At 40.7% G+C, this 12,133-nt stretch overlaps 1 protein-coding gene across 4 annotated transcripts in view; it reads left to right on the top strand.

Annotated features, from left to right (window-relative positions):
* AMPD3 (adenosine monophosphate deaminase 3) overlaps positions 1–12,133 on the top strand; it is a 55,376-nt gene that overhangs the window by 7,082 nt on the left and 36,161 nt on the right. For 3 of the 4 annotated variants that reach the window (XM_070763267.1, XM_070763275.1, XM_070763286.1), the window contains exons 3-6: positions 1,771–1,996; positions 3,094–3,289; positions 8,979–9,144; positions 10,795–11,014. In XM_070763267.1, the coding sequence (XP_070619368.1) occupies positions 1,771–1,996; positions 3,094–3,289; positions 8,979–9,144; positions 10,795–11,014 (808 nt within the window). The remainder of the gene's footprint in view (positions 1–1,770; positions 1,997–3,093; positions 3,290–8,978; positions 9,145–10,794; positions 11,015–12,133) is intronic. The other variant, XM_070763295.1, reaches the window with a different exon arrangement.

Raw genomic sequence — 12,133 nt, 5'->3', positions numbered from 1 at the left:
ACTTTTCTACTTAAGAACCTGGTGCCAGAACGAATTAAGTTCTTAAGTAGAGGTACCACTGTATTCCATTCTAGTTCACAGTTTTATTATTTTCCTTCCCATGATAAGTCAGGATCAAACACCATAGCATAGCATAAACTCCTTTCAGATTCTCAAAGTTTCAAGGTTATCTTTTCTTGTAAACAAAGTTAATCCCCACCATGTCAACCAATTTTCCTTTTTCTCTATCTTTCCACAAGTTGTTGCAATATTTCTTCCAATCAGCAGATGGCTTTACCAGATTTCCCACACAATTAATCAATTATTTCTCAAAATTCTTCTAAACATTTTAAATCCACATATGGGATATTTTGTTCAAATTCTTTATTCTTTTTCAGTCTCTTTATCTTCTTCCAAGTCCATCCTCAAACTTCTTGGGCTTTTAAACTCTGTCCATTTAACTATCTCTATGGTATTTCCAGTTGCTAGATAGTCGCTAGCTCCATTCTGGGATATCTTTCCGTCTCTTTTTTAATTTCTTCTTTTTATCTTTAAATCAGCCAAACACTCACCCAGCTTCAACATTTCTTCACATCTCTCCTGAACCAATACTTAGATCTTATCATCCAGGCAATCCATGATCTCCCTATTCCAATTGTTCCAGTCGTGGTCGTCCCAGCCAGTAGCGACAGAATTGTCCTCCACAGCTGCTGGTCAAGAGGCTGATGCCAGCTCCCTGGGGGGGGTTGCAAGTCACCCCAGACCACTAACCAGTATCTCTCTTCTTCACCGCCCCACCAGGGCAGTTCTAATCTGGTTCTGGTCCGGTTCTAGGTGCCCAAGCTGCTGGGATTCAGGGTCTCCCGCAGAGCATGCTGCAAAGTTGGCCACGCCCCCTTGTCAATTGTTTTCTTAAATTTAATCACATGCTGATTATTATTCTACAACATTGTTAATTTAGTCATGTCCTCTCTAGTCAATATTCATTCTCATTTCCTCCTCCTCCCCCACTTTCACACACAGTACGCAAACAGTACAGGGGTGGGGAGAAATGAGACAGTTTTAAATTGCTTACTTTTCCAGCACTGCTGCCTGCTGCAATTTCCTGTTGTGTTTTACCAGTTCACACTAGTACAATCAATGTTGGCACCATCATTCAGTGTTTGGGCATGGAAGGGAGCATTGGGAGGGGTTATCCACGTCTACTTGTCTCAGACCTTTTCCCATCCTCTTTGTGGTTTCAGGGGAAGAATAAAGATCATAGCAGACTAAGTCAGAGTTCACAGAAGGGACACATTTTCCCAGGGACTTTTTAAGGCTTTGAATTTGTCTAAGTGTCAAGAGGGAACACTTAAGCTTCTGGTAAGCAGGGTTACCTTAGTCCCAAATGGAGGCCTCTTTTGGACCTAAGATAGTCACATGACACGCTAACACCTCCCAGATCTAGATAAGCAGATCATACAAACAGGCATTCATCCTTTTTACATAACTGCAGAGGCTTTTTGAATTGCACCTAATACATTTAAGACTAAGAAATAATGAATATGGAAAATGAAAAGAAAACATTTCATTAGAAAATCTTTCACACATATCGCGCAGGAATATTTGAAGCTCACCTAGTCTTTAAAATTGGTTTATCCACATGAGAAAAGCTTGCTAGGATGACTATAAGATGGAATAATTTAAGGTAAAAATGTGCTTTTTGTAAATTATTAGAGTGGTGTGAATTTATTACGTTTTATTTATTAATAAAAGGAATAGCAGAATTAACACATTCTGTGTTTTTTATAGCAGAGATGCCCAGACAATTCCCAAAGTTAAACATGTCTGAAGTTGACGAGTCAGTGCGGATCTTGGCTGAAAAGGTTTTTGCCAAGGTTCTTCGAGAAGAAGATAGCAAAGATGCCTTGTCACTTTTCACTGTGCCTGAAGATTGTCCTATCGGGCAACAAGAGGCCAAAGAAAGAGAACTTCAGAAGGAATTGGCAGAACAGCAGTCTTTGGAAACTACCAAAAGGTAGGTTTGAGGGGATAAAATAATTTTTAGTAAAGAGATTTGAGATTGACTAAGAACAGTTGTTTGATACCATCAATTATAATATGAAGTGTTGTCCCTCTCTAATCCTGCCATTGGCTTTTATATGATTTTAGTCTTTTTGTTAATCTTTATTGTCTCATAAATGTCCCACCAAGTTGCAAATCCTATAAATACATTTTCTCCATGATGACCTCTCCTTACACTGGACTTTCAGATTTTTTCAACAGTACATCCATTGCCACGGTAACTGAGTTTCTCCACCTTGATCTCGGTTGCCTTCTTCTTTTTTCTGTGAATTCTTATTTATATGAATTCAGTGCCACCCACCTCTGGTTTGTTCAGTTAAACTGAAGGTAGGAAATGCCATTTAGAAATGAAATCAACTTATACAGAAAATCTAGAAAGAGAGTGGATTAGGAGTCCGATTGATCCTACTACTTATACAATTTGTGTGCAAGTATGAGCCTACCTAAAACCCAAGTTTATTCCCCGCAGAAACCTGTTTCGTAAAGGTACATTACGTTTTTTTAAAAAATTGATCACCCTTTGGCTATTGTTGAAGTTCATACTTGTTGTGCCTATGCTTTTCTGTCTTCTGTCTTCACACCAGAAATAGAGGACACGTAATCAATGAACAGCTGTAAATAGATGGTTGAGACATAAATACAAAAGATGTTTATGGGAATCACATTATCAGTTAAATGGTCCCTTCCAGTTATGTTCCCTTCTGTTAAAATATTTAGCAAGTTAATTAAACAAAATTACTGCTTTTTAATGTGGGGAAAATGACTTCTTGAAACAAGCTTATAAATATTTCTCATTTGATAAACATTGTAAAATGAAGCATTTATACTGAAGTCTCAACAGACCATTTGTCTAACACCTTTGCAGAGTCTGTATAATACCAAATTTTACAATCCAGAAGTAACATAATGGATTCATGAAATAGAAAAAAAAACCTTTTGAATAAAGAAATGTGTGTACTATTCTTTAAAAGATCTCCAAAGCAAAGTGACTTATTTGTTGCCTTAAATTGATATCTTGTTGACTTTATATTGTGGGTTATGTATGTCTAGGAAGAAAAGTTTCAAGATGATTCGATCCCAGTCCTTGTCATTACAAATTCCATTGCAAGACTGGAAGCCTCCATCAGCTACCCCCGCTGTGTCTCCGCCTACTCCAGTTGTTCCAGGTGCCTTTCAACCCATTCAAGGGACATACGATGTTCCAGAATTTCAAAGAGTGACAATTAGTGGGGATTACTGTGCTGGGGTAAGCAAACAGACAGATGATGGCAATGATTTTTTCTTATAAATTAAATATTGTATATATAATATGAAATTAAATTAATATTTTATGATGCTTATGCTTGTGTAGAATTATTTAAGCAGCCATGGGAATTTTGTTGTGGTCAATAGCTTTGTTGCAGTGAATAAAGATAAAATATATTACTATAGAAATACAGTATTCCAAATGATACATTTGGAGTACACAATTTGTCCCCTGGGATTCCTGTAGTAGTTAAAGACAACCTTTATCTTCACTCTCTTCTTCATGTTAATCCTCAACTGGTAGCATGTACTGCTAAACAACATGACTAGACACTACCTAAAATAGGAAGCCCAACCATACTTTCCATAGTGACATATATTGGCCTCGTTCCATTTACAGGATATTATTACTAGGAATATGAATAGGTATGAAGTTGGAGTCAAAATAACTAGATAACTTTGTGGGAAATGTCCAGAGGCCCCCAGCTTCGGATAACTAATAGGATATTAGTGTTGAATGATTGGTTTGATAGGTTTTACTTTTTTAACTGAATTTAAGGGTTGTTTTTAAATGTAGTATTAATTGGATTTATATTGTCCTGTTTTTGTATATGCTGTGAGCCGCCCTGAGTCCTCGGAGGGGGCGGCATACCAATCCAATTAAATAAATAAATTACATCTTCACTTGTATGATGTGTTGATATGAATTAACAGTGTTCATTATACTGCAAAGATCCTTTATAACAAATTCTCAGAAATCAGATAGAAGCCTAGACCTGATATAATTTATTGAACCATTAATTATAGCCAAAGCTCTGGAAATGTGTTTTGCATATACAGTGGTACCTCAAGATACAAACCCTTCGTCTTACGAACAACTCGAGATACGAACCCGGGGTTCAGAAAAAATTTGCCTCTTCTTACGAACTTTTTTCGTGTTACTAACGCCAAACCCGAACTTCCGGGTTCGGTGTTCGGGAGGCTGCTGGGAAGCCCCCCGGCTGTTTTAAAAGGTGACAGCCGGGCAGCGGGGCTTCCCAGCCGCCGCCGAACCCGGAAGTTCGGGTTTGGCGTTCGTAACACGAAAAAAGTTCGTAAGAAGAGGCAAATTTTTTCTGAACCGTTCGGAGGCTGCTGGGAAGCCGCGCGGCTGTTTTAAAAGGTGACAGCCGGGCTGGAGGGCTTCCCAGCAGCCTCCGAACGCCGAATACGGAAGTTCGGGTTTGGCGTTCGGCTTCGGGAAGCTGCTGGGAAGTCGCCCGGCTGTTTTAAAAGGTGACAGCCGGGCTGGGGGGCTTCCCAGCAGCCTCCCGAACCCCGAACTTTTGCCAAAATTCTGGGTTCATGGTTCGGGAGGCTTTGGGAAGCCACGCGGCTGTTTTAAAAGGTGACAGCCGGGCTGGGGGGCTTCCCAGCAACCTTCCGAACCCCGAACCCGGAAGTTCGGCAAAAGTTTGGGGTTCGGGAGGCTGCTAGGAAGCCCCCCAGCCCGGCTGTCACCTTTTAAAACAGCCGGGCGGCTTCCCAGCAGCCTCCCAAAGCCGAACGCCAAACCCGAACTTCCGCGTTCGGCGTTCGGAGGCTGCTGGGAAGCCCCGCCGCCCGGCTGTCACCTTTTAAAACAGCCTGGGGGCTTCTCGGCGGCCTCCCAAACGCCGAACCTGGAAGTTCGGGTTTGGCGTTCGGCGTTCGGGAGGTCGCTGAGAAGCCCCCAGGCTGTTTTAAAAGGTGAGAGCCGGGCAGCAGCGGTTTTTTGTCGGGGGTTTTTTTTGGTTGCACGGATTAATTGACTTTACATTGTTTCCTATGGGAAACAATGTTTCGTCTTATGAACCTTTCGTCTTACGAACCTCCCCCTGGAACCAATTAGGTTCGTAAGACGAGGTATGACTGTACTGAGTTAGCTTAGGTCTTAATCACATTGTTTTACAAAGTTATATTTTAAATCATATCTAATTTAAAATTTAAATATCTGATCTCTATCTCTTATTGTCACTGAAGTGATAAATCTTAGCCAGACTACAGATAGAAGATGGATAATTAAATACCCATCTGTACAACATTTTCACAAAAGGCATTACAGTGATCTCTCGGTTAGCGCGGGGGTTACGTTCCAAGACCTCCCGCGCTAACCGATTTCCGCGTTATATTGGATGCGGAAGTAAAACCACCATCTGCGCATGTGCGCCATTTTTTTCATGGCCGCACATGCGCAGATGGTGGAGTTTGCGTGTGGGCGGTGGGGAAGACCAAGGGAAGATTCCTTCAGCCGCCCAACAGCTGATCTGCTCCGCAGCGCGGAAGCAGCGAGGAGCCGAAGATGGGGTAAAGGCAAAGGGGAAACCCCATCTTCGGCTCCTCGCTGCTGCCGCGCTGCGGAGCGGATCAGGTGTTGGGCGGCTGAAGGAACCTTCCCTTGGTCTTCCCGCTTGCCGCTTGCCAGTCCACACACGCCCCCCTGGATGAGCCGGCCACAGGGGCGAGGGGTGGGGATGAAGGGGCAGGACTTCCCGGGCGGAAGGCATGCTCGGCTCTGCCGCTCCAGCCCCTTTCGGCCGAGCAGCCAGGGAAGTCGAGCCAGGCGTGGCGGCGGCAGCGCTGCTTCTCCGGTCGCCCGGTCCTCTCCTGCCTCCTGCGCCGATGTTCCCCGCTGCGACGGAAGGCAGTCGCTTGGCTAGGGAGGCTCGGCCGAAAGCGGCTGGAGCGGCAGAGCCGAGCACGCCTTCCACCCAGGGAGTCCTGCCCTTTCATCCCCGCCGACCACAGGGGCGAGGGGTGGGGATGAAGGGGCAGGACTTCCCGGGCGGAAGGCGTGCTCGGCTCTGCCGCTCCAGCCGCTTTCGGCCGAGCCTCCCTAGCCAAGCGACTGCCTTCCGTCGCAGCGGGGAACATCGGCGCAGGAGGCAGGAGAGGACCGGGCGACCGGAGAAGCAGCGCTGCCGCCGCCACGCCTGGCTCGACTTCCCTGGCTGCTTGGCCGGGGAGGCTCGGCCGAAAGCGGCTGGAGCGGCAGAGCCGAGCACGCCTTCCACCCAGCGATTGTTCCGCTGCCGCCAGCATGGCCTGGCTGGCAGCGGAAAATGTAACGGAGCCCACGGGGGATTCGCCTTCCTCCCACCCGCAGCCGAGACTGATTGTGGGCTCCTTCGCAACCTCGGAGAGCTTCCGGGGCATGAAAGCTCACGAAAACCAGGAAGCTCTCCGAGGTTGCGAAGGAGCCCACGATCAGTCGGCTGCCGGCGGGAGGAAAGCGAATGCCACGGGGCTGGGCTCGGCTCCCCCTTCGGCTCCCCCCCTTACCAGCCCCGCCGCGGAAGGCTCCATTCTGTTCCCTGCCGGCCCGATTGAGCGGCCGGCGGTCTCCATTCAGGGAACAGAATAAAAAAAAAATTTTTAAAAAAAAATTTTTTTTTTAAAAATAATATTTTAATATTTTATTTTTTAAATAATATTTTTTGAAAAACCGCGTTGCAGCGTTTCGCGCTAATCGAGAACGCGCAAGTCGAGGGACCACTGTAGTGAGAAGCATTTCTAACTTTTTATAAGCAGGGAATTTCTTTGAATGAAGGAACATTCCATGAACTGACTCCCACTTGCATTCTTGAATAATATAGGCCGCATGCACACAGCTGCTTTCTCACTCCAGAGCTGGCATGAAATCATGCCGATATAAATATTTGCTCACAGTTGCACCCTTATGTGTTTCCAACATGTCTGTGTTGCACTGTGTTCATTCAACTTTCATATGCAGCATTCTTTTTTTACAAACATTTAATTTCATAAACAAACATTAAAATACAATCTAACATAAAAGAAAAATAGAGACAAAAATACATTAAATATTTTTTTTAAGTGACTTCACTGAATTTTCATAAAAAGTTAACAACTATTCTCTGATTGAAATGAATATTCAATATTTAATTTATTTATTTGTTGTTCCATTTATATATCTGCACACTTATTGGCTGGCAGGTACAAATTGGTTACTTTATACACTGGCTGGCAGGTACAAATTGGTTACTTTATACACTGCATGTTATTTTTTTATTTTCTGTACTACTGTTTACCAATTTAACTTGAAAGCATGTTTTGAAACTGAGTTGACTGGTTAAGTGTTTGGCTATGAATCACTAATTGGCAGAGAGAGTTTGACCTTTTGCGTCTCTTAGTTTCCATCTACTCAATGGACAAGTGCTGCTAAATGAATGGAATTTGATAATTGGTTAGCTGTAAGGATGAGCAAAGGAATTATAAAATATTCTTAGCATGTAAGAAGGTGAAGCAACAAGTCAGGAATAACTTGAGACCACACAGAAAGGCATAGGGTTAGCATTAGGGCTAGGGTAAAGTGTATCCCTACAGAGGTTTCAAGAGCTGAGCCTTTATACCAGGGGTAGGCAAAGTTGTCTCTTCTATGACACGTGGACCTCAACTCCCAGAATTCCTGAGCTAGCATGATTGGCTCAGGAGAGTCTGGGAGCTGAAGTCCACAAGTCATAGGAAGAGCCAACTTTGCCCACCCCTTCTTTATACTGTCCACTAATGCTGTAAGCCAGGATTTTACACTCAGTTAATTGGTTGATCAACATTTTTTTTTAAAAAAGGTGGCTGCAAAAGTTCTGGTCTCTCTTGCTGCCAAAAGAGAAGTGGAACATGGGGAAGGAGTTCAGGGATGAAATGGGACGGAATTATTCCATAGGAAACAGCAGAACTAATACATCATCATCATCATCATCATCATCATCATCAACAACAACAATAATAACAACAACAACTAGTTGGAATCGGGTCTATGACAATTCACTACGGTCAACTGACCATGGCCAACTTGCCATAACTAACTCATCACAGCCAACTTACTACAGGTGAACTCATGATAGCCAGCTTGTTGCAAGACAACTCACTGCAGGACAAGAGGCACACTAACATTAAAGAAATAGAAAAAAAGAATAATTAAAGAAGGGAGAGAGAGAATGAAACGAGAATGGGAAAAATAAAATATTTTTAAATTTTATTTTAAAATAAAATTGTTAAATTTTGTATGCCGCCCCGAGTTTTCGGAGAGGGGCGGCATACAAATCCAAATAATAAATAAAATAAATAAATAAATAAATTGTTCTGCAGTGAGTTGTCCCACAGTGAGTTGGCTGTGGTGAATTGTCCTGCAGCGAGTTGACGATTGTGAGTTGGCTGTGGCAAGTTGTGCCATTCTGGTTGTAGTCACAATATTGTTGATCCAGAGCTTATAATTTCAGGCTATGTCTATGAAGTCCATCAACACTCTTTACATTGTGTAGGCACAGTGTGTTGAAGAGGGATGCTAGGGAAAACACCACTTCCAGAACTTTTAGTTTAAGCCATTCTTGGGCACTGTCCCTTATGCGAAGATGATGACACTATGGCATTTCTTTGGAAAATGGTTAGTGGGTTGTCTTTATTTATTTATTTTTTGTTTTATTTATTTATTTATTCATTCATTCATTCATTCATTCATTCATTTATTAGATTTGTATGCCGCCTCTCTCCGCAGACTCGCGGCAGCTTTACACCAGGCAAGGAGACTATTGGGATTTCCCTGTAGTCTGGCAGAGATGTATTGCTTCAAAGAGAAGCATAATTTACTTCCAAGTACATTCATTTTGGATTAGGATTATACTTTTAATTATTAACTGTATAACTTCTCCCTTTAGGTTACAGTTGATGATTATGAACAAGCTGCCAGAAATTTAGCAAAAGCTTTACTTATTCGAGAGAAGTATTGCCGCTTTGCTTACCATCGTTTTCCAAGGACAACAGCACAGTATTTATGCAGTATGAAAAATGAAAAATGGAATATTGAAGATGAAGTGCTGCCAGGTAAATTAGCTCTAATTAAAAAAAATGCCTTGATTTCTGACCAAGTCTCACCATTGAACTAAGGCTTCCTTAAACTTGATTTGTTAAACTAAATGTCACAATCCAAGTTATATTTAACTTTAAAGCATGTCATTTTTAAAAACCATAATTGTACTCAATGACAACAAATGAAATTATGAAATTATTGATTTTTTTTCATTATATAAACCTAGCCAGAGGTATTTATTTAGTTATTTAAATAAAATAAGCACTTAAAACGTTAGGCATTCTAAAAAACACATACTGATGTATTCTATGTGCATCAATTATAGTATAGCCATCTGAAATCTGTCTCCAGCAGATTTTGTCCATGAAATATCCATGCCATATATGCAAAGCTTGTTCATTAAGTTGCAGTTGGATTACTGATTGTTAAAATTTACAACTTTTTTATAGGCCACATTCATGCAACAAGCTGAGCAAAAAACAAATTAACAGATAATGGCTTAAAAAAGAAATAAAATGGTAACCTGGAATCAGTTATGTTTTTAAAATGTATTCAGTCTGATTTATAAATGAAGATGACTTGTTATATATTTTCTTCCTTTCAGGCAGAATGAATTACAGGTTTCTAATTAACAATCACCCACCCATACAATTCCCTTTTAATTGATAGTCATTAAAAATTATACTGATTTCTAAGCACATGGGCATAGACCGATATAAACATTATACTTTAGTAAATATGATAGGTAGCTCAAGGCAATTGCTGTGCACTATATTTTTTAAGTAATATAGGAATTTCCTACTGTATCAACAAAAATCAGTTTACTTGCTTTTAGTTTTTTCTCCTATGCATTAAGAAGAGTTTGACATGCCAAAATAAAACAGTTAATGGTACTTAATGTAAGCAAGAAAAAAACATCACCTGCTATATTAATGTGGAGATGCATTTGGAAGTATTAAAATAGGATATGAAGAAAAGATAGTTTTCATTAAGTGAGACTATAACTTCCCCTTTTAATTTTTTGGAAGAGTGAATATTCTTTCTATATTCTAACCAGATTTGGTTGTCGGCCCTTTCTTGAACTGAAAGGTGAAAAATCATCTTAAATATTAAGATGATTGATTGGTACAAGGGAAACAAACAATGAAAACAGCACAAGCTCTACTTTTACAATGCATCTGCCATGGTATCACACACATGTAGGAAAATTTGGGGTTTATGTTACTAATATGTTGCTATCATTTTGGTACAAGTGCTAATGCCTCTTTAATTGCTTTTAAAAATTACTTCTAAGTTTATTTGGGTTTAAAAATTTAGAGAGAATGGCTGTTTCTGAGCTAGCCCTCTTTTGATATGGAGCTGTGTGCATTTTCACTTCCTTCAATATATGAATGCACTTGATTGCATGGTAAAGTGTACCTAAAAATAGATCAAATAAATGGCTTGTGTAGCTGCTGGATGGTACTCCATATATTTTGATTAATAAATATCCTTGCACCATTTAGTGTGGAAGCAGAATAACTATTTCTTAATAAGACCAGTATGATGTAGCATACAGTTCTTTTTAGGAAAGCTGTTGGTTACTAACAATTTAATTTCCAGCTATGATAGAATGAGTCTGTATTTTAAATGATGCTAGAATGTCTGACCTTGATGTTTTACAGATTTTCATCCACCACCAAAAGAACTGCAGGATCCTTATAATCTTGATGATTCTCCAGGAAATTTGGACTATGTTGTAAAGATGAAAGATGGCATCTTCTTAGTTTTTGAAAACAAAGAAATGATGGAACTTAATGAACCACGAAGTTTGCCTTACCCTGATCGGCATACCTATACCCTTGACCTCAGCCATGTGTTGGCTCTTATTGCCAATGGCCCAACGTATGGTTCTTTTTAACTTTAAGAATTCCATAAAGCTAGGATATTAAATGCTTTATTAATCACAATGCTGCAGTTGTTCTTCAGCAGCTTCTGTTTGATGAAGTTCTAGAACCCTAACCCTATACAAGTTTATTTAGAAATAGCTTTAATCTGAAAATACATTATTAGGTGCATATAAATACATTTAGGCAAAAACAACAAAATGCACAGAGTATATCTGGTACCTAGATCAATAGTAGTAACTGTGAGAGGAATCTTGGAGTACTAATGGAAAACCATTTAAATATGAGTCAACAGTGTGCAGCAGCTGCCAAAAAAGCCAACACAATTCTAGGCTACATAAACAGAGGAATAGAATCAAGATCAGGTGAAGTGTTAATACCACTTTATAATGCTTTGGTAAGACGACACTTGGAATACTGCTTTCAGTTTTGGTTGCCATGATGTAAAAAGGATGCTGAGACTCTAGAAAGAGTGCAGAGAAGAGCAAGAAAGATGATTAGGGGATTGGACGTTAAAACATATGAAGAACGGTTGCAGGAATTGTGTATGTCTAGTTTAATGAAAAGAAGGAGTGGGGGAGACATGATAGTATGTTCCAATATCTCAGGGGCCGTCACAAAGAAGAGGGAGTAAGGCTATTCTCCAAAGCATCTGAGGGCAGGACAAGAAGCAATGGGTGGAAACAAATTAAGGAGGGAAGCTTAATCTGTATAGTCTGGAGGACAGAAGGAAAAGGGGGGGCAGGATCGAAACATTTAAATATGTCAAAGGGTTAAATAAGGTCCAGGAGGGAAGTGTTTTTAATAGGAAAGTGAACACAAGAACAAGGGGACACAATCTGAAGTTAGTTGGGGGAAAGATCAAAAGCGTGATAAAATATTATTTTACTGAAAGATTAGTAGATCCTTGGAACAAACTTCCAGCAGACGTGGTTGGTAAATCCACAGTAACTGAATTTAAACATGCCTGGGATAAACATAGATCCATCCTAAGATAAAATACAGGAAATAGTATAAGGGCAGACTAGATGGATCATGAAGTCTTTTTCTGCCGTCAGTCTTCTATGTTTCTAAGCAACTTAGAACTAAGGAGAAATTTCCAGATAGTTAAAACAAT

The sequence above is a fragment of the Erythrolamprus reginae genome, chromosome 1 (assembly GCF_031021105.1).
Source record: "Erythrolamprus reginae isolate rEryReg1 chromosome 1, rEryReg1.hap1, whole genome shotgun sequence".
Classification (NCBI taxonomy): domain Eukaryota; kingdom Metazoa; phylum Chordata; class Lepidosauria; order Squamata; family Dipsadidae; genus Erythrolamprus; species Erythrolamprus reginae.
The sequence above is the reverse complement of the archived record's forward strand: the minus strand, read 5'-3'. Positions and strand labels throughout refer to the sequence as shown.